This window comes from Anolis sagrei, chromosome 10, assembly GCF_037176765.1.
Source record: "Anolis sagrei isolate rAnoSag1 chromosome 10, rAnoSag1.mat, whole genome shotgun sequence".
Lineage (NCBI taxonomy): Eukaryota > Metazoa > Chordata > Lepidosauria > Squamata > Dactyloidae > Anolis > Anolis sagrei.
The window spans coordinates 14,958,338-14,981,848 of record NC_090030.1 but is presented as its reverse complement, the minus strand read 5'-3'; the positions used below and the strand labels follow the sequence as shown (position 1 = coordinate 14,981,848).

The following is a 23,511-nucleotide window of genomic DNA, read 5'->3' as shown; positions in this document are numbered from 1 at the left end:
TAATCTTTTTTTTCCCCTGTTCATTTTCTTGCACTCGTTTCCTCCTCTGCCAAGAGTTGAAATGGTTGGGATGCCAGCTCTTCCCTCTAATGCAGAAGGCATAGGCTGCGGGGGCATTTTGCTGCCTGGGCGAACCATTCAAAGAGCCCAATTTCTTAATGGAAGCTGCCGTGCCGTCTCTGGAAAGGCATCACATTCACCATTTAGGAGGTGATGCCAAGGAAAGAGGCAGCCCACCCTGGTTAATTCCCCCCTGGTGCCTTCAGTGGGCAAGGATGTGTGTTGGCATGCAGATAGTCAAAGGAAGAGCAGAAAGCTTGACGAGGAGGTCTTTAATAAAGTTTTTTTTTTTACAGACCTGATTAATATCTCCTTTCCATAATCAGCATCTCGAGGATTTCTTTGCTTGCCTTGGGGAGACGGGGAATGGAAACTCCATCTTGGCTCTCATTGAAACTCACAATTCTTGACTCTCCGTATCCAAGGATTCTGCATCTACAATCAACCATTCATGGCTTAAGCAGCTGAGAAAAGTAAAGGGCTTGAGGCAGTTAGGAATTGTGGGAGTTGAAGTCCAAAACACCTGGAAGGTCAAAGTTTGCCCATGCCTACACTGTAGAATTAATGTCAGTCACATGCCAGAAGAGTGCATAGGATCAGAAGAGTGGTTCTTGGGTGACCTGCCAGATTATTATTATTATTATTATTATTATTATTATTATTATCATCATCTATATATATATAAATGCTCTGTGCATAATGAGTACCTTAAAAACAAAAGAACCAATGAACGAAATCACACCAAATTTGGCAACAAAACGACTCACAACACAAGGAGTGACTATCACTCAAAAATTATGATTTTGTCATTTGGGAGTTGTAGTTGCTGATATTGATAGTTTACCTACAATCAAAGAGCATTCTGAACTCCACCAATGATGAAATTGAACCAAACATGGCACACAGGACTCCCATGAGCAACAGAAAATACTGGAAGGGTTTGGTGGGCATTGACCCTGAGTTTGGGAGTTGTAGTTCACCTACATCCAGAGACCACCATGGACTCTAACAATGATGGATCTGGACCAAACTTGGCACAAGCACTCAATATGCCCAAATATAAACACTGATGGAGTTTGGGGAAAATAGACTTTGACATTTGGGAGTTGTAGTTTCTGGGATTTATAGTTCACCTACAATCAATGAGCATTCTGAAACCCCACCAATGACAGAATTGGGCCAAACTTCCCACACAGAACGCCCATGACCAACAGAAAATACTTAAGGCCATCCAGTCCAACTCCCTTCACTGGGGCAAGAAAACGTAATCAAACCCCTCTGACAAAGAGTCATCCAGCCATAGATATGGATAGATATGATTCACACACAGAGAGGTATAGTATCATAGATTTGAAAGGGACCCCTAAAGAAGGACAATGATATGTTGCATGTCCCAGAGTAGGCAAACCAGAAAATCTCTACATCAACACTGACAAAGAAACAGCAAGAAATACTGTACCCACAAGCATAAAGACATTACATAGATTAGAAACCAACACTTTCTCATTACTTTATTTTCCAGATCAACAGACTGGGCCACAGCAACGCGTGGCAGGGGACAGCTAGTTATTATTATTTTACTTATCAGCCTCTCCTTGAGGCAGGTTACATAAAAACTAAAATACATAAAATAGTCGAAATACCACAAAAACACATATTAAAATATTATAATAATAAACTAATAATAAACTTTATTTTTACCCCGCCACCATCTCCCCCAATGGGGACTTGGAGTGGCTTACATGGGGCCAAGTCCAAACAACAAGTTACAAAACAAAAATACAAATTGTAGTAAAATAAACAACATAACAATAAAGTATAAAACATCAAAGTATATAAACAATATGCACAAAACATAGAAACCAAACATAATTATTATTACTAATAATATTGCAGTATAATAGTAAAGGTCTTAAAGCCAACCTTAGAAACTGTGGCATAGACACCAAGAACTGGTAAGACCTGGCCCTTGAGCGCTCTAACTAGAGGTCAGCTGTGACCAGCAGTGCTGCAGAATTCAAAGAGCAATGAATTGAGGGTGAAATGGAGAAACGTGCCAAGAGGAAGGAGCGTCAAGCCAACCCTGACTGGGACCGCTTTCCACCTGGAAACTGATGTCCTCACTGAGGGAGAACATGAAGATCATGAATAGGGGTCCACAGCCATATACGGACCCACCACCAAGACACTACACTTGGGCTCTGAGGGTTCACCTAAATAAGTATAGTAATACAGTACAATATAATACTTAAATATATTACTAATATTGTGCAATGCCAATAATATATTACATATATACATAATATTAATAATATTATGAGGCAATGCAATATAATACTATTAATAATACAATATAATAATAGATAATAATATTGTGATATAATTATAATAATATATTAAATATTAAAAGTAAAGGTTTCCCTTGATGTTAAGTTAGTTGTGTCCAACTCTGGCGGTGGTGCTCATCTCCATTTCTAAGCCAAAGAGCCAGCGTTGTCCATAGACAAGGTTATGTGGCTGGCATGACTGCATGAAGTGCTGTGACCTTCCCGCCGGAGCGGTACCTATTGATCTACTCACATTTGCATGTTTTCGAACTGCTAGGTTGGCAAAGCTGGGACTAATAGTGGAGGCTCACCCCACTCCCCAGATTTGAACAACCAACCTTTCAGTCTGCAAGTTCAGCAGCTCAGCGGTTTAACCTACTGCACCACTGGGGGCTCCATATTAAATATACTACTGATAATATATAATAATATATAATGATCTAGTGTTTTATTGATGTATATTTGCATATTTTAAGTCGTAATGTTTTTGATTGTGAGCTGCTTTGAGTCTCTGTATGGAGAGATAAAACAGGATATAAATATAAATAAATAAATAAAATGTAGGTACTAGGTGTGTTCAAAAGAATTGGAAGTTTCGGAATTCGTAAGAAAATCGGAAGTTTTGTAAGTTGGAAGCCATATCCGAAGTGTTTCCAAATATTTTAGAATCGAAACTTACCCCAAACTTTTTGTTTTAGTTTTGTAAATCTCAGAAGGCTCCCAAAGTCCGTTTCAAGTTCAGCGCAAGGCAAGAAAGCAAAGTCAAAGGCTGCCTTCGTACCTTGCCATTCCTCTGTGAAATTATTGTGGTCTCGGCATCAGCAGTGGACAAAAGAGGGAACAGTGCATTTTGGAAACAGCACAGAACTCTGGGAAGTGTAGTTTGGGAAGAGCCCTATGCCAGAGAATTCAAAATATCCTGCCCTAAACTACATTTCCCAGACTGCATCAGCATCAGAAAGCAACAATCAGGATGGCACAAAGAGAGACAGGTCTGTCCCTCCCTAAAACGTTGAAAATTCACAAAAAATCCATGGATATGTGAAATGTTCTGAAATTTGGTGGGCTATCAGTGGTAGATGTGTTCTAACACTGTAGCAAGTTTCACCCCTACAGCTTTAAAAATGAGAGAGATAGGAGCCCCTGAAGTTTCCCCAATTAGAGTCATTTAATCATGTGCAAAAGCAATTACGAAATAGTAACGAGTTATAGTAAGGAATTTTTCACTAGGTATACTTTAGGCCAGGCATGGGCAAACTTGGCCCCTCTAGGTGTTTTGGGCTTCAACTCCCACAATTCCTAAGTGGCTGAGGGGACTTCAACTCCCACAATTTCTAAGCAACTGGAGGGCCAAAGTTCACCCATACCTGCTTTAGGCTGTTAGGAATGGTGGGAGTTGGAGTCCAAAGCACCCGGAAGTTTGCCTATGCCTGCTTTAGGCTGTTAGGAATGGTGGGAGTTGGGGTCCAAAACACTTGGAGGGCCAAATTTTCTCCATATTGCCTTAGGCTGTCAGGAGTGGTAGGAGTTGGAGTCCAAAACACTTGGAGGGCCAAAGTTTGCCCATAGCTGCTTTAGACTGTTAGGAATGGTGGGAGTTGGAGTCCAAAACACTTGGAGGGCCAAATTTTCTCCATATCTGCCTTAGGCTGTTAGGAATGGTGGGAGTTGGAGTCCAAAACACTTGGAGAGCCAACGTTTGCCCATACCTGATTAGGAATTGTGGGGGTTGGAGTCCAAAACACTTGGAGGGCCAAAGTTTGCCCATAGCTGCTTTAGTCTGTTAGGAATTGTGGGAGCTGGAGTCCAAAACTCTTGGAGGGCCAAAGTTTGCCCATACCTGATTAGGAATTGTGGGAGTTGGAGTCCAAAACTCTTGGAGGGCCAAAGTTTGCCCATACCTGCTTTAGGCTGATAGGAATGGTGGGAGTTGGAGTCAAAAACAACTGGAGGGCCAAAGTTTGCCCATACCTGCTTTAGGCTGTTAGGAATTATGGGAGCTGGAGTCCAAAGCACCTGGAAGTTTGCCCATACCTGCTTTAGGCTGTTAGGAATGGTGGGAGTTGGAGTACAAAACACTTGGAGGGCCAAATTTTGCCCATGCCTTTTTTCCCCTGGCTTCGTCCAATCAGAGTCCAGAGAACGCAGCCTTGTTTAGAAGTCTTTCTAGAGAGGGAGGGGTGAGGATGGAGAGGGAGTGGGCGGGGCCTCTGACCGCGCGGCAGCCAATGGGCGCCCTGCCCGCCGTTCTGGGCGTGGCTTGGGCCTCCCTATAATGTCATTGATAGTGCCGGAGCGCCGGGCAGAGACAATAAGGCGCGCGGGGCTGGAGCTCGTGCTTGCTCCTCTTCCTCCTCCTCCTCCTCCTCCTCCTCCTCCTCCTGCCCTCACCAACCATGATGTCCATGAACAGCAAGCAGGCCTTCAGCATGCACCCCATGCTGCATGAGCCCAAGTACACCCACCTGCACTCCAGCTCCGAAGCCCTCCGGAGGGCTTGCTTGCCCGCCCCGCAGGTAGGTCCCTGCCAAAGGGGAAGCAGCGGGGGGGGGGGGGACACTCACATCAACACAGACAGCATCAATCCCTCAAGAGTTGTGGATGTTTCCCTTAGAGAAGTTGGGGAGGCGTATGGAATGAATATGGGACAGGATGTCCCAAGGAAGAGGGAGAGGGGCTTCTTTTCTGCTGGCCTGCCGACTAGGACTCAATGGGGAAATGGGTGGGAATTACATAAAAGGAGATTCTACATCAAGACAGGAAGCAAGACCGATTCTGTAGGCTTGTTCGTAAGTCGGAACAGGGACAGTTCGTAAGTCGGAACGGGGACATTTCTTAAGTGTCGCTCTATCTATCTATCTATCTATCTATGTTCGTCTCTCTCTATATATATATATGTGTATATATATATATATGTTTGTGTGTGTCTCTCTCTGTGTGTGTGTATATATATATATATATATATATATATATATATGCTTGCGTGTGCAAACATATAGGTAGATAGTTGGAGATATATATGTTTGTGTGTCTATATACGCGCGCGCACACAAACGTATAGATAGATAAGCACATAGTTTGAGTTAAATATATATCTGTGTTTGTGTATACACACACACAAACATATAGATAGATTTATAGACAGATAGATAAGCAGATAGTTGGAGTTATATATATATGTTTGCGTGTGTGTATATATATATATATATATACAGAGATAGATAGATAGTTGGAATTATATGTGTGTGTGTGTGTGTGTATATATATGTTTGTGTGTATATATATAGACACGCAAACATATAGATGGAGTTATATATATACACACACACACACACACACAAACAGATAGATAGCTGGAGTTATATATATGTGTGTGTATGTGTATGTATATATATGTGTGTGTGTGTGTGTGTGTGTTCGTGTTTGCCCATAGATAGATCTATCTTTGTGTTTGCATGCGTGTGTATATATGTATATGTGTGTATGTATATATATATATATACACACACACAAATAGATAGAGATACATAGATAGATGGAGTTATATATATGTTTGTGTGTATATATGTTTGTGTGTATGTGTATATATATATACACACACACAAATAGATAGAGATACATAGATAGATGGAGTTATATATATGTTTGTGTGTATATATGTTTGTGTGTATGTGTATATATATACACACACAAATAGATAGATAGATAGATAGATAGAGATAGATAGATGGAGTTATATATATGTTTGTGTGTATGTGTGTATATATATACACACACACAAATAGATAGATAGATAGAGATAGATGGAGTTATATATATATATATATTTGTGTGTGTATATGTTTGTGTGTATGTGTATACACGCACACACACACACACACACACACAGACAGACAGACAGACAGACAGACAGACAGACAGATAGATAGATAGATAGATAGATAGGGATAGATAGAGTTATATGTGTGCGTGTTTTATCTATATGTTCGTTTGTCTCTATCTCTACCTCTGTCTCTACCTGCGCTTTGGGTAGCCTAGGGAAGGGTCAACACCCCTGTGGTGTTTGTTTTGCCCTCTGAGCCCCTGTTGTGGAGATTTCCCCTCACTTTCCGTCCCTCTGATAATAACTGGATTGTGAAAAACGTGTCTTGTTGTGGAAACAAGGATTGGAGCTAAACCTTCAGTGGAGACCCCTTTCCCACCCATGGAGCGGGTTTCCCTTCCTTCTTTCCGAGGGTGGATGCCTCTCACTTCCTCTTGCCTCAGCCCCAGTGTGATTAACTAGGAGTTGGGTTGTTGCAGGTTTTTTCGGGCTATAGGGCCATGTTCTGGAGGCAATTTTTCTCCTGACGTTTCGCCTGCATCTATGGCAAGCACCCTCAGAGGTAGTGAGGTATGTTGGAAGTAGGAAAAATGGGTTTATATATCTGTGGAATGACCAGGGTGGGACAAAGGACTTTTGTCTGCTGGGGCTAGCTGTGAATGTTTCAGCTGATCACCTTGATTTGCATTCAATGGCTTGGAAGTGCCTGGGGGGAATCTTTTGTTGAGAGTGATTTTATGTGCCTGTTTGTTTCCCCTCTTAACACCTCTCAACAAAAGGTTTTCCCAGGCTCAGGCAGGCCTTCAAATGCTAATGAAGGTGATCAGCTGAAACATTCACACCTAGCTCTAGCAGGGAAGAGCTCCTTGCCCCACCCCAGCCATTTCACAGATATATAAACCCACTTTCCTAGTTCCAACAGACCTCACTACCTCTGAGGATGCTTGCCATAGATGCAGGCGAAACGTCAGGAGAAATGCCTCTAGAACATGGCCCTATAGCCCGAAAAAACCCACAAGAACCTAGTGATTCCAGCCATGAAAGCCTTCGACAATACATTGTTTCCCCTCTGTTGTTTTGCTGTTGTAATTTTTGAGTTTTTTAATACTGGTAGCCAGATTTTGTTCAACTAGGAGTTGTTTTCATGAGGAAGAAGATCCCGACTGGGATTGTTGTTAGGCTGGGACTATAATCCAGTTCCAATGGGACAGTCTGGATGGGATGTGGCAGCGTAGAAGAGGCTCCTTTGGATGGGGAAGAGTTGGGACGAGATGGCCAACTTTCCTGACTCTTTTTCTCTCGGTGTGTGTGCCTTCCTTCCTTCCTCAGCTGCAGGGGAACTTCTTCGCGGGGCTGGACGAGAGCCTTCTGCGTGGGGCGGAGGCCTTGGCGGCGGTGGACATGCTCCCCCCGAAGAGCCACCCGTTCAAGCCGGATGCCACCTACCACACCATGAGTAGCGTCTCGGTGGCCTGCGCGCCCACCTCCTCCTCGGTGCACTTGCACCACCCTTCGGTGCTGAGCGGGCACGGGCACCACCCCCACGCCCACCACCCTCCTCCACCGTCTTCTTCCACGTCGCAAGGTTTGGAGAGCGAGCTGCTGGAACACCTCAACGCCGCGTTGCCTCTGCCTGAAGTTGCATCCGCGCCGGGGCACCCCCACGCGCATGCACACCTCCCGCCGGGTTTGAGCGCCTTGGGCCACGCGCAGCCCCCTCTAGGGTTGTCCCACAACCCGCACCAGCACCCCACTCACCCGCACCCGCACCCTCTCCCTCCTCCGCCCGGCTTGGAAGCCGAGACGGACCCGCGCGAGTTGGAATCCTTCGCCGAGCGCTTCAAGCAGCGGCGCATCAAGCTCGGCGTGACTCAAGCCGACGTGGGCTCGGCGCTCGCCAACCTCAAGATCCCCGGCGTGGGTTGCCTCAGCCAGAGCACCATCTGCCGCTTCGAGTCGCTCACGCTCTCGCACAACAACATGGTGGCCCTCAAACCCATCCTGGAAGCCTGGCTGGAAGAGGCCGAGCGCGCGCAAAGGGAGAAGCTCTCCAAGCCCGAAGGCTACCCGTCGGGGGACAAGAAACGGAAGCGGACCTCCATCGCGGCCCCGGAGAAGCGCTCCCTCGAGGCCTACTTCGCCGTCCAGCCGCGGCCCTCGTCGGAGAAGATCGCCGCCATCGCCGAGAAGCTGGACCTCAAGAAGAACGTGGTGCGGGTCTGGTTCTGCAACCAGAGACAGAAACAGAAGCGCATGAAGTTCTCCGCCGCTTATTGAAAGGGAGGGAGGCACAGCGGGGACTTTCCAGCCTTTCCCCCCAAAGGATTCGCCTCTTTGGACTCACTGGAGGGCTCTTGGGTCAAAGGAAAGGACACCCCCCCTTCAAACCTCTCCAAAATAAAAACACTTGCTTTCTTCAAGGCTTCGACTCGGCGTTTCCAGAACTATAAACAGGACAGGAGATCGAGGAAGGCCCAAAGGGGGACGTTTTGACATCATCAGACTCTCCCCCAAAGGACCCACTCCCTCGGACCTGGTTCTGACTCAATGGAAGGCTCTTGGGGACAAGAGAACAAGGTCCCCCCAAAACCTCTCCAAAAAGAAAAACCGTGTTTTCAGAACTATGGACAGGAGAGGAGATCTAAAAGGGAAGTACTATCGGACGTAAAGGGGTACTTTCCGACGTCATCAGACTCTCCCCCAAAGGACCCCCAGCTTTGGACCTGGTTCTGATTCATTGGAAGGTTCTTGGGGTCAAGAAAACGAGCCCACCCCCCCAAAAAACCTCTCCAAAAAGAAAAACCGCGTTTTCAGAACTATGGACAGGGCAGGAGATATAAAGTACTACCGGATCCAAGTACTACCGGATCCAAGGGAAGTACTACCGGATCCAAAGGGGTACTTTCTGACGTCTTCAGACTCTCCCCCAAAGGACCCACACCCTTGGACTCGGTTCTGATTCATTGGAAGGCTGTTTGGGCCAAGAAAACGAACCCCCCCCCCAAAAAAAAACCCCTCTCCATAAAGAAAAACCGTGTTTTCAGAACTATGGACAGGGCAGGAGATCTAAAAGGGAAATACTATCGGACCTAAAGGGATACTTTCCGACGTCATCAGACTCTCCCCCAAAGGACCCACACCCTTGGACCTGGTTCTGATTCATTGGAAGGCTCTTGGGGTCAAGAAAACTACCCCCCCCCCCCAAAAAAAAACCTCTCCATAAAGAAAAACCGTGTTTTCAGAACTATGGACAGGGCAAGAGATCTAAAAGGGAAATACTATCGGACCTAAAGGGGTACTTTCCGACGTCATCAGACTCTCCCCCAAAGGACCCCCAGCTTTGGACCTGGTTCTGATTCATTGGAAGGCTGTTTGGGCCAAGAAAACGACGTCCCCCCAAACCTCTCTAGAAAGAAGCACCGTGTTTTCTTCAAGCCGCGACGCCGTGTTTCCAGAACTATGGAGAGGAGTTCCCCCAAACCTCCAAAAAGGAAAACTTTTTTTCAAGGCGCGACGCGGCGTTTCCAGAACTGTTTAGACAGGAAGGGAGATCAAGGAGGGTTCAAATGGGTACTTTCTGACGTCATCAGACTCTCCCCCAAAGGATCCACATTTTTAGACCCGGTTCTGACTCATTGGAAGGCTCTTGGGGCCAAGAAAACAAGGTCCCCTCAAACCTCTCCAAAATAAAAACACTTTTTTTCTTCAAGGCGCGACGCGGCGTTTCCAGAATTGTTTAGACGGGAAGGGAAATCAAGGAGGATTCAAAGGGGGATTTTCTGACGTCATCAGCCTCTCCCCCAAAGGACCCACTCCCTTGGACCCGGTCCTGACTCACTGGAGGGGTCTTGGGGCAAAGAAAACGAGGTGCCCCCAAACCTCTCCAAAAAGAAAACTTTTCTTCAAGGCGCGACGCGGCGTTTCCAGAACTATTTCGGTAGGAAAGGAGATCAAGGAGAATTCAAAGGGGGACTTTCTGACGTTATCAGCCTCTCCCCCAAAGGACCCACTCCTTTGGATTCGCCCCAGACTCACCGGAAACCCCCCGCGGCCCGGAACGCAAGGTGCCCCCAAACCTCTCCAAAAAGACTCACAAAACAAGGGTTTTCTTCAAGGCGCGACTCGTTTCCAGGACTATAGGCAGGACAGGAGATCAAGGAGGACCCAAAGGGGGACTTTCTGACGTTATCGACCTCTTGCCCCAAAGGACCTACCCCCTTGGACCCAGTTTGGACTCATTGGAGAGCCTTCGGGGCCAAGAAAACGAGGATTCCCCCAAACCTCAGCAAACCTCTTCAAGGCGCAACACTTAGAACGATTTAGACTTCCGGGAAAGGCTCCACTGTACCATAATCTAGTCCTCGACGAGTGAGAAAGACACACACACCCTCAAAGTTATTTTCCTGGATTGTTTGTTTCCTTTCCTTTCCTTTTTTGGGGTGTTTCTTTTCTTGAAAGGGAGAAAAGGAGTCTCTCCGGTGAAGAGCAATGGGAAATATTTTCAAATAATAATAACAGACAACACAGACAATGGGTTGCGGTGAGTTTCCCGGGCTGTATGGCCATGTTCCAGAAGCATTCTCTCCTGACGTTTCACCTCCATCTATGGCAGGCATCCTCAGAGGTTGTGAGGTCTGTTAAAAACTAGGAAAATTGGGTTTATATATCTGTGAATTAATGTCCAGGGTGGGAGAAAGAACTCTTCTCTGTCTGAGGCAAGTATCAATGTTGCAATTGGCCACCTTGATTAGCATTGAATAGCCCTGCAGGTTCAAAGCCTGGCTGGTTGCTCCCTGGGGGAATCCTTTGTTGGGAGGTGTTAGCTGTCCCTGATTGTTTCTTGTTTGGAATTCCTCTGTTTTTAAGTTGCTCTTTATTTACTGCCCTGTGTTTAGAGTTATTTGTTTATTTTCCTGGTTTCCTTCTTTCTGTTGACATTGTCCACATTCTTGTGGATTTCAGTGGCTTTTCTGTGTAGTCTGACATGGTGGTTGTTAGGGTGGTCCAGCATTTCTGTGTTCTCAAATAGCATTCTGTGTCCAGGTTGGTTCATCAGGTGCTTTGCAAACATTCAATGCCTTGAAACAATGAAATATACACAGTTCATAGAATCATTGAGTTGGAAGAGACCTCATGGGCCATCCAGTCCAACCTCCTGCCAAGAAGGAGGAATATTGCATTCAAATCACCCCTGACAGATGGCCATCCAGCCTCTGTTTAAATGCTTCCAAAGAAGGAGCCTCCACCTCACTCTGGGGCAGAGAGTTCCACTGCTGAACAGCTCTCACAGTCAGGAAGTTCTTCCTAATATTCAGGTAGAATCTCCTTTCTTGTGGTTTGAAGCCATTGTTCTGAGTCCCAGTCTCCAGGGCAGCAGGCAGGAAGCAGCCAGGCTTTGAAGCTGCAAGGCCATTCAATGCTAATCAAGGTGGACAATGGCAACATTCACACTTGCCTCAAGCAGACAAGAGTTTTTTCTCCCACCCTGGACATTATTCCCCATATATATAAACCCTACTTGCCTTTTGTTGTTGTTTATTCGTTCAAGCTCTGTCGGCCGACACCACCCCCAGCTCCTTCAGAGTCAAGCTCTGTCGGACGTCATCATCCCAACTCCTTCAGAGTCAAGCTCTGTCGGCCGTCACCACCCCCAGCTCCTTCAGAGTCAAGCTCTGTTGGACGTCACCACCCCCAGCTCCTTCAGAGTCAAGCTCTGTCAGCAGTCACCACCCCCAGCTCCTTCAGAGTCAAGCTCTGTTGGACGTCACCACCCCCAGCTCCTTCAGAGTCAAGCTCTGTCAGCCATCACCACCCCCAGCTCCTTCAGAGTCAAACTCTGTTGGACGTCACCACCCCCAGCTCCTTCAGAGTCAAGCTCTGTCCGCCGTCACCACCCCCAGCTCCTTCAGAGTCAAGCTCTGTCGGACGTCATCACCCCAACTCCTTCAGAGTCAAGCTCTGTCTGTCGGCCATCACCATCCCAGCTCCTTCAGAGTCAAGCTCTGTTGGACGTCACCACCCCCAGCTCCTTCAGAGTCAAGCTGTGTGGGCAGTCACCACCCCCTGCTCCTTCAGAGTCCAGCCAGTCACTTCAATGATACCATAGATTAGCTGCCACAGTCCCCTTGGGAGGTGGTGGCGGGGTATAAATAAAGTTTTACTATTATTATCCATCCATCCCTTGCCCTTGGTCTGCCCCTCTTCCTTTTCCCTTCTATTTTCCCAAGCATCATTGTCTTCTCTAAGCTTTCCTGTCTTCTCATGATGTGGCCTAGTTTCCAACAAACTTCACAACCTCTGAGGATGCCTGTCCTAGAGATGGGCGAAACGTCAGGAGAGAATGCTTCAGGAACATGGCCATTCAGTGCGGTGGGAAAACTCACCACAACGTCGTGATTCCGGCCACGAAAGCCTTGGACAACACACAAAACAGAGACAATAATTCCTATTATTCGGGGGGGGGGCTTCAAAAAGGGGACTTCTGAAACCGGTTTCACCTCCTCCTGGCATGCTTCTCCGCCTCCTCATCGGCAGCCACATCTCATCTCTTTTGGTGTTCTTTTTCTACCTCATCGACTTCGGAAAGAAAAGGGGCATTTGGAGGGAATAGGAAGGGAAATGTGGACCTTTTGGGGAGGGGTTTCTGTACGGAATGCTTGTATGATTTCACTGTAAACGAAAACCCACAAACAGCGACGCTTTGACAATCAAACCATTCGGTATCCTGACTCTTTTCGCCCCCTAAGAAAGCGAAAAGGGGTTCTTGTGACCCTCTCCAAAGTTGGGGAATTGTGTTTGGCTCCTAGAGCGCAATCGACTCGCTTCCCCCCCCCCCCTTTCTCCCTTTTGATGATTCCTTTTGGCGTGTCTCTAATTTATATCTCCTCCCCGAAAAAGAAGAAGGGAAAGGGCAAAAAGAACTCCTTCTCTCTTGGCACTTTCGGAAAACCACCTGGGTTTTGGGCCTTGGGTTGTTCTTGTTGGCCTCCTTTTCAGGTTCTGTTCTGGGGTGATTTGGGGGAGAGATGCCGGCCTCGGTTTGTGTGCGACCCAGGACATTTCTGCGTCTCTTGATGGAAATTTCCAATAAAAACATGCACGTTTTACCTCACTCGGCGCCACGGTTTTGGGAATGAAATAAACGGGGGAGGAGGGAAGTAATAATAGGGATTTGGGGAGGCGCAAATCCAAAGGAAATGGATGGGGGAACACCTCCTGGAAATGTCCCCACAGTCCCCACATTCCCAGCATTGCGAATAAAGGGAGGGTGGAAATCCTTCCCACTTCTAACTCTTTCCCTTTGCTCTCTTCGCACTTGTCGCTTTGTGAAGTTGTCCAGGTGAGAGTGGAAGTTTCCTTGGAGAAGAGAAGTTTCATTTTCCATTTTGCCCTCCACTGAAATTCGTAGCTCCATAATCCCTCTTTCTGAGACATTTAAAGTCTTAGGATCTCCATGTGTGAGCCTATGTGTGTGTGTGTGTGTGTGTGTGTGTAGATATATATAGATATAGATATAGATATATATATATGTTGCTCATTCGTTCAGTCGTCTCCAACTCTTCTACACACACACATATATAGGCTCACAAATGTAAGGATATATATATCTTTCTGAGACATTTAAAGTCTTAGGATCTCCATTTGTGAGCCTATGTGTGTGTGTATGTTATTCATTTGTTAAGTCGTCTCCGACTCTTCTACACACACACACACACACACACACATATAGGCACCCAAATGTAAGGATATATATATCTTTCTGAGACATTTAAAGCCTTAGGATCTCCATTTGTGAGCCTATATATATGTGTGTGTGTGTATATATATATATATATATATATATGTTGTTCATTCGTTCAGTCGTTTCCGACTCTTCTACACACACACACACACACATATAGGCTCACAAATGTAAGGATATATATATCTTTCTGAGACATTTAAAGTCTTAGGATCTCCATTTGTGAGTCCATATATATGTGTGTGTGTGTGTGTGTGTGTGTGTGGAGAACACACACACACACACACACACACACACACACACATATATAGGCTCACAAATGTGTGTGTGGAGATTATATGTGTGTGTGTGTATATATATATATATTCTTCACACACACACACACATATGGGCTCACAAATGGAGACCCCAAGACTTTAAATGTATCAGATATATATATATATATACACATACACTTACATTGCATATGTGTATCTCTTTAGAATGTGTGTATATATCTTTCCTTACATTGCATATGTGTGTGTTTATCTCTTTAGATTGTGTGTGCATGTTTGTATGTGTGTATATGTTTGTGCGTGTGTATGGTGTATATGTGTATGATTGTATGTGTATGTATGTATGTATGTATGTATTCTTACATTGCATGTGTGTACATTTGCATTCTCTCTCTCTCTATCCACTCTTACATTGCATGTGTGTATATTTATATATATCCTTCCATTGTATGTGTCTACATTGTGTTTACTCTCTATATATATATATATCCATCCGTCTATCTATCTATCTATCTATCTATCTATCTATCTATCTATCTATCTAGTATCTATCTCCTTCCATTGTATGTGTGTACATTATATGTATAGCTTTCTCTCTCTATATATATATCTATCCGTACATTGTATGTGTGTATGTATGTATGTGTGTGTGTGTGTATCCTTATATTGTGTGTGCGTGTGTATGTATATATGTGTGTATATGTATGTATATACACACACACACACTTATATCCATTGTATGTGTGTGCACTTACATTGTGTGCATCTCTCTATCTATCTATCTATCTATCTATCTATCTATATCTATCCATTGTATGTGTCTCTGTGTGTGTGTGAATCCTTACATTGTATATGTGTACACTTACATCGTGTGTATCTCTCTCTCCCTATCCATCCTTACATTATATGTGTGTAAAGGTATCCTTACATTACTTACTTACCTATTTACATTGTGTGCATGCATCTCTCTCTCTCTCTCTCTCTCTCTCTCGTATATGTGTGTGTGTGTGTATGTATAAATCCTTACATTATATGTGCGCGCGTTTGTATCCTTACATTGTGTGTGTGTGTGTATGCATCTAGAGAAAGAGAGAGATAGAAAGAGAGAGAGAGATACATGGATTGATATAGTTAGGGGGGGGGGGTCGCCTTACATTGTGTGTGTGTGTGGGAGAGAGTGTATATACACACACCTATACATTTCAACAGTAGCAGTAAACTTCTTGGCGTCTATTTTAACCTAAGTTGGGGCTGAAGGTCAATTATGGGGGTCCTGAAGAGTCGGCCCTCCGCTTCCCTCTTCCGCTTACGAACTTCTCTTTCTATTTCCCTTTCTATTTCCGTTTCTACTTCCGCCTTCCTCCCTCCATGCAGTATTTCCTTACAGCCTTGGAGATGGAGGAAAAAGCTTTCCAGGAAGAGTTCTGCTGTCTCCTCAATCGCGTCGCGTTGAGTCCGGGCAGTGAAAGTGGGCTCAAACTGCGTTAAATCTACAATGTAGATGCACTATTGGGCGGGGAAAGTAAGAAAACAGAGCAGACTAGGAGATCCATTTTTTTAAAAAAGGTCAATTAATTGCAAACGATAACTATCAATTAATAAAAGGAGAAATTAATTGCGACTAATATTTCCTATTAATTAATTGCCTAATTAATCGATGTTAACTAATTGCCCAATTATAATTAATTAATTCAAATTAATCAAACATGAAGTATGGCAATTGACTGCATCTCTTTCCATCCCCTCCTGCTGCAGGGCGGCGCATTATTATTATTATTATTATATTTTATATTAATGTATTATATAATAATAATACTTTAGGTTAGTTGCAAGGTTATGTATTGTTTTATTATATTTTAAGGACGATACTTTATTATTCTTATATTCTTATTATTTTATTATATTAATGTATTATTCCTATATTATTATATGTTATATTAATGTATTATATTTTATATTATTATATTTTCAGGGCAGCATTTCATTACTCTTATATTCTTATTTTATTTTATTATTTTGTTATATTAATGTATTATTCCTATATTATTATTATATTTTATATTAATGTATTATAATATTATATTATTATATTTTCAGGGCAGCACTTAATTCTTCTTATATTCTTATATTATTCTTATATTATTTTTTATTTTATTATATTAATGTATTATTCCTATATTATTATTCCTATATTTTATATTAATGCATTATATTATTATATTATTATATTTTCAGGGCAGCACTTAATTATTCTTATATTCTACTTATATTCTTATTATATTATATTATATTTGTATTATTCTTATATTCTTATATTCTATATTAATGTATTATATTATTATATTATATTTTCAGGGCAGCACTTAATTATTCTTATATTCTTATATTATTCTTATTTTATTTTTTATTTTATTATATTAATGTATTATTCCTATATTATTATTATTATTATATCTTATTAATGTATTATATTTTTATATTATTATATTTTCAGGGCAGCACTTAATTATTCTTATATTATTTTTATATTCTTATTTTATTTTTTTATTTTATTATATTTATGTATTATATTATTATATTTTCAGGCCGGCACTTTATTATTCTTATATTCTTATTTTATTTTATTATTTTATTTTATTAATGCATAATTCCTATATTATTATTATTATTATTATTATTATATTGAGTCCCAAAGGGGACTCAAAGCGGTTTGACATAAAAGCATTAACATACAATTCAAAATATACAAAAATGCAAACATTAAAATCGAATTAAGTAAAAACAGCACTAAAAATTCAGTCAAAATCCACCAAAACAGCTTTGGCTCTCTATGGCGATTCCTACCTTCACAACAACCCTGCAGAATAGGCTGGTGCATCCAAACACATTAAGGACTTGAATTCGGGTTTGATGGTCTATCCTCCTTTCTTTGGGAACAGATAGGAATCGGAGCAATAGGAGAGGATTTGCCAAGTGTAAGCTTAAGTTGTGTGTTGTTTTGTGTGTCTTCAAGACTTTTCCGACTTATGGTTCTGTTCTGAGGCTGAGAGTGTGTGACTCACCCAATGGTTTTCCTTGCCTGTATCAGTGAGATGGGGAATCAGTTGTATTTGTGTACACTTCCACTGTTAGGATGTTTGAAAAGTTTCCTTCGGGGAATCAAACCACTGGCTTCAAAAGAAAAAGCTCAGGGTGCATCTACACTGTAGAATTAATGCGGTTCAACACCACTTTGGCAGCCATGGCTCAATGCATCCTGGGAATTTGGCAAGGAGGCAGAACTCTTTGGAGAGATGCCAAACTGTATTCATTTCACAGTGTAGATCAGGCCTGGGCAAACTTGGGCCCTCCAGGTGTTTTGGACTCCAACTCCCACAATTCCTAACAGCCTTCCGGCTGTTAGGAATTGTGGGAGTTGGAGTCCAAAACACCTGGAGGGCCCAAGTTTGCCCAGGTCTGGTCTATATGCATAATATAGGCATGGGTATAGATTGCTATGCCCATGCCTGGTATAGATGCATAATAATAATAATAATAATAATAATAATAATAATAATAATAATAAAAACACCAGCTGTGTTCTTGAATAAGAAAGCTTCAGAACTACAACTCCCATGAGTCCATAATATAGTGCCATGGCAATTAAAGTGGTCCCAAATTGCATTCATTCAGTAATGACTTTGTGGTTTTATTACCTTGCAACTAACCTAAAGTATTATTATTATTATTATTATTATTATTATTATTATTTATATTCTGCTTTATCTCCACAGTTAAAATCCATCAAAACAGATAAAAGTATTCCAGGCATGAAGAATGTCAGTGGGAGAAAACCATACAAAAATCAAAGACAGGCTTTAACTATTATTATTATTATTATTATTATTATTATTATTATTATTATTATTGGGTTGCTCTGAGTTCTCCAGACTGTAGGGCCATATTTCAGAAGCATTCTCTCCTGACGTTTCGCCTGCATCTATGCCAGGCATCCTCAGAGGTTGTGAGGTCTTTTTTATAGGTTTATAATATTATATTAATTTATTATTATTATTATTATTATTATTATTATTATTATTATTATTATTATTATTATTATTATTATTATTGGATTGTAGTGAGTTCTCCAGGCTGTATGGCTACATTCCAGAAGCATTATCTCCTGACTTTTCGCCTGTATCTATAGCAGGCATCCTTAGAGGTTGTGAGGTCTTTTTATATGCTTATATTATTATTATTATTATTTATTATTATATCAGACCTCACAACCTCTTAGGAATTTTTAGTATGTTTATATTATTATATTAATTTATTATTATTATTATTATTATTATTGTTGGGTTGTTGTGAGTTCTCCAGACTCTGTGACTATATTCCAGAAGCATTCTCTCCTGACTTTTCGCCTGTATCTATGGCAGGCATCCTCAGAGGTTGTGAGGTCTTTTTTATATGCTTATATTATTATTATTATATCAGACCTCACAACCATTCTCCCCTGACGTTTCGCCTGTATCTATGGCAGGCATCCTAAGAGGTTTTGAGGTCTGATATAATAATAATAATAATAATAATAATAATAATAATAATAATAATGTAAACATATTAAAAACTCCTAAGAAGTTGTGAGGTCTTTTATATATGTTTATATTATTATTATTATTATTATTATTATTATTATTATTATTATTATTATTATATCAGACCTCAAAACCTCTTAGGATGCCTGCCAAAGATGCAGGTTAAACGTCAGGAGAGAATGCTTTTGGAAGATGGCCAAACAGCCCGGAAAATACACAACAACCCAGTGATTCCGGCCATGAAAGCCTTCTACAATAATAATAATAATAATAATAATAATAATAATAATATCCCTATGGAATTGATGACAACCTGAAGGCATATCCCGACAATACGTTGAAGGCTAGAGATGGGCATCTCCCAAAATACAAACCTCTTTTCCCTTCTTCCTTTCTTTAGGAGAAGTTGAAAGGTGCACCTTAATAAAAGCCAAGGACTCATAAGGCAATTTGGGGTGAAATCTCCTTAAAGGGGGGCCAACAAACCAGAGGAAACCCAGCCTTCTTCAGAGCCAGGCATTCAAGTTCATTTTCCTCCATTAACTGGGCTGAAAAGTGATCCAGTATTTAAATAATACTATTGAGTCCCTCTTTTCCTTAACGACCTTGTCAAACGACGACTCTCATAATTCCAGAGCAGATCAAATGGAGTTAAAGTGGGGCTAATCTGCGTTAATTCGACAGTGTAGACAGAGCTTCCCACTCTAAAGCTTTCCGAACGAAAGTCGATTTCTACATTCAGGAGGGAACTTTAGGATGCTCAGCAGCAGGCTTCACAAACGAAGCAAGTAAACACACACAAATATTGCCTTGCTGTGAGATTTCCGGGCTGTATGGGTATGTTCCAGAAGCATTATCTCCTGAGGTTTTGCCCACATCTATGGTAGGCATCCTCAGAGGGTTGTGAGGATGCCTGCCATAGATGTGGGAGAAACGTCAGGAGAGAATGCTTCTGGAAAATGACCATGTTGTTGTTGTTCATTCGTTCAGTCGTTTCAGACTCTTCGTGACCTTAAGGTAAAGGTAAAGGTAGTCCCCTGACATTAAGTCCAGTCATGTCTGACTCTGGGGTGTGGTGCTCATCTCCATTTCTAAGCCGAAGAGCCAGCGTTGTCCGTAGACACCTCCAAGGTCATGTGGCCGGCATGACTGCATGGAGCATCGTGACCTTACAGCCTGGAAAACTCCCAGCAACCCAGTGATTCTGGCCACGGAAGCCTTACATTTGTTGTTGTTGTTGTTGTTGTTGTTGTTGTTGTTATCATCATTAGAAATCCCCAAATGCCAGATGGAGAGTCTTGAGAGAGAGAGAAAAAGGAAGGAATGAGATAAAAAAGGAGAAGGAGGGAGGGAACCAATACCTAGGGACCAAAATAGGTTTGTAAGGGGAGAATAGGTATTATTATATTATTACTATTACTATTACTATTATTATTATTATTATTATTATTTTGTACTCATTATTTTGTGATTATTATTATTATTATATCTTACTTATTTATTATTCTTATATTTTACTTATTCTCATATTATTTTAATTTATAATATTTTACTTATTACGACTGTATTATTACAATATTTTACTTATTATTACATTTTACTTACTATTATTGTTATAGTTTAGTTCTTATTGTTGTATTTTACTTATTGTTATATTTTAGTTATTAATATTGTTATATTTTATTTATTATTATCATATTATTTTACTTATTATATATCTAATAACTAAAATAATATGGTAATAATAAGTAAAATATAACAACAATCATAGGTAAAATACAATAATAATATAGTAAAAATAAGTAAAATATTATATTAGTAATATACACACATATATACATATATATTATTAACACCAGCAAGGAAATGGGAGTGGATTGGATTTAATTTCAATCTCAGCAGTAAAACCGATACTTTTTTTAAAAGAAAGAAAGGATAATTTGTAGAAAAAAGGGAGGGAAATATTAAGTCTTTCATCGTTTCCACAAACTTTATAGATATATTATAATCTTATTATGCGTTTATTATCATGCAATGTCATGAGGTTTCTAGCTGTTGCCGGATTTCCTCGCCTTTCTCCAAAATACACACTCTCTCTCAAGGGCCGGCTACATTGTAGACTTAACGCAGTTCGATCCCGCATTCACTGCCATGTCTCAAGGCGGTAGAATCTTGGGCTTTGTAGTCACCCAACTCTGCTGAGCTTTGGTTCCAGAATGCTTGCAAAGAGCCAAACCAAGTCACATCAGACTGGGAGATACAACAACAACAACAACAACAACAACAACAACAACAACAACAACACCACATATATTTTGACATCAAAATCAAATGTGTTTTTGATGGGCCACATGTCGCAGATGTGGAGTGAAGACTGCCTATTTCCTATTGTATGAGAAATAATAATAACAACAACAACAACAACAACAACAACAACATAACAACACATGTATTACCCCAAGAACAGGCCTGGCATCCAAATCCAATCTGTTTTAATAGGCTATGATAGAGGGCATTTATCACCAAACGTCGCAAATGTCGTAAATGAAGACTGCCTATTTCCCATTGTATGAGAAACAACAACAACAACAACAACAACAACAACACATGTATTGTGGCATCCAAATCCAATGTGTTTTTGATGGGTTATGATTTTACCAAATGGTGCAAATGTGGAAGGAAGACTGTCTATGGGTTGTTGTAGGTTTTTTCGGGCTATATGGCCATGGTCTAGAGGCATTTTCTCCTGACGTTTCGCCTGCATCTATGGCAAGCATCCTCAGAGGTTGTGAGGTCTGTTGGAATTAGGACAATGGGTTTATATATCTGTGGAATGACCAGGGTGGGACAAAGGACTCTTGCCTGCTGGAGCTAGGTGTGAATGTTTCAACTGACCACCTTGATTAGCATTTAATGGCTTGGAAGTGTCTATTTCACATTGTATGAGAAACAACAACAACAACAACACATGTATTTTGATATCCAAATCAAATGTGTTTTTGATGGGCTCTGATATTACCAAATGTCGCAAATGTGGAGGGAAGACTGTCTATTTCCCATTGTGTGAGAAATAATAATAATAATAATAATAATAATAATAATAATAATAATAATAATAATTTAATAATAACAATACATGTATTACCCCCAGGAACAGGCCTGGCATCCAAATCCAATCTGTTTTTAATGGGATATGATAGAGGGCATTTGTCACCAAATGTCGCAAATGTCGTAAATGAAGACTGCCTATTTCCCATTGTATGAGAAACAACAACAACAACAACAACAACACATGTATTTTGACATCCAAATCCAATGTGTTTTTGATGAGCTATGGTTTTACCAAATGGTGCAAATGTGGAAGGAAGACTGTCTATTTCCCATTGTGTGAGAAATAATAATAATAATAATAATAATAATAATAATAATAATAATAATAATAATAATTTAATAATAATAACACGTGTATTACCCTCAGGAACAGGCCTGGCAGCCAAATCCAATGTGTTTTTGATGGGCTCTGATATTACCAAATGTCGCAAATGTGGAAAAAAGACTGCCTATTTCCCATTGTATGAGAAACAACAACAACAACAACAACACATGTATTGTGACATCCAAATCCAATGTGCTTTTGATGGGCTCTGATATTACCAAATGTCGCAAATGTGGAGGGAAGACTGTCTATTTCCCATTGTGTGAGAAATAATGATAATAATAATAATAATAATAATAATAATAATAATAACACATGTATTACCCTCAGGAACAGGCCTGGCATCCAAATCCAATGTGATTTTAATGGGCTATGATAGAGGGCATTTATCATCAATTGTCGCAAATGTCGCAAATGAAGACTGTTTCCCATTGTATGAGAAACAACAACAACAACAATACCCTTCCAATGGGACCTAAGGATGCTTCTACATTGTGGAATTAACGCAGTTTGGAACCACTGGGCTCCAAGCACCTTTGAAAGAGAAGGCTGCAAGCCTTGTAAAAGCACAATGCCTGGGATTCCCATCACTTTGAGTCAGGGGAACCGAAGCGGTATGGAACCGGGTTAATTCTGCCGTGTGGATGCACCCCAGGCCTCTCTCTGCCCGAAGCCCCCTTGAAGCTCAGCCCCATCCGCTTTGTTCTTTCCTCGGAGTCTGTATATATATTTTAATCTTTCTGTCTTTCTTCTTCTTCTTCCTTGGCTTCCTTATGAAAAGCGCATTTTCATAAATAGACCTTGGCCAAGTGCTGGCGATGAAAATTTAATGACGTCTGGAAGCGCGGCGGCGGAGGGGGGGGGGGAGCTGCTGCTTCTTCCTGGGGGCCCCCAAAGGACGGGGATTCTCCCGGGATGGACGCGGGTTAAGCCCCTCTCCCTGTAGAACCCTTTCCCCCACAGAGAGGGGAACAAGGACCCCTTCAAAGGGGAGGAGGAAAAGGAAAAATAAGAGGAGGAAGTGAAGGGGAAGGGAGAAGGACGAAATAGAAGAGGGGGAGGAAGGTGAAGAGAAAGAAGAGAAGGAGAGGGGAAAGGGAGGAAAAGATGAAAGAGGAGGAAGAGGAAAAAGAGGGGGAGAGAAGGGGGAAGAAGAGAAGGAAAGGAGAGGGGGAAAGGGAAGAAACAAAGAGGAAAATGAGGGGGAGGAAAAGGAGGAGAAGGAGGGTGAGAAGGAGGAAGAAGAGGAGAGGGAGAAAGGGAGGAAAAGAA

The 23,511-nt window shown here is 41.7% G+C and overlaps 1 protein-coding gene and 1 non-coding gene across 2 annotated transcripts; both read left to right on the top strand.

Annotated features, from left to right (window-relative positions):
* The first annotated feature begins 4,686 nt into the window (after positions 1–4,686).
* LOC132762972 (brain-specific homeobox/POU domain protein 3-like) lies at positions 4,687–8,573 on the top strand. The gene is made up of 2 exons (XM_060756250.2): positions 4,687–4,903; positions 7,540–8,573. The coding sequence occupies exons 1-2, from the start codon at positions 4,784–4,786 to the stop codon at positions 8,485–8,487; spliced, it is 1,068 nt and encodes a 355-aa protein (XP_060612233.2). The 5' UTR covers positions 4,687–4,783; the 3' UTR covers positions 8,488–8,573.
* A 5,594-nt stretch (positions 8,574–14,167) lies between these two features.
* On the top strand, positions 14,168–14,356 carry LOC137097658 (small nucleolar RNA SNORA23). Its single transcript, XR_010910325.1, has one exon. It is a non-coding gene; the product is annotated as a small nucleolar RNA SNORA23 (small nucleolar RNA).
* The last annotated feature ends 9,155 nt before the right edge of the window (positions 14,357–23,511 follow it).

What these genes read in the sequence shown, in the direction of transcription:
- LOC132762972 (XM_060756250.2), top strand. Translation starts at nt 4,784, where the DNA reads ATGATGTCCATGAACAGCAAGCAGGCCTTCAGCATGCACCCCATGCTG. An exon ending in CTTGCTTGCCCGCCCCGCAG is followed by an intron (nt 4,904 to 7,539) that starts GTAGGTCCCTGC and finishes TTCCTTCCTCAG; the next exon opens with CTGCAGGGGAACTTCTTCGC.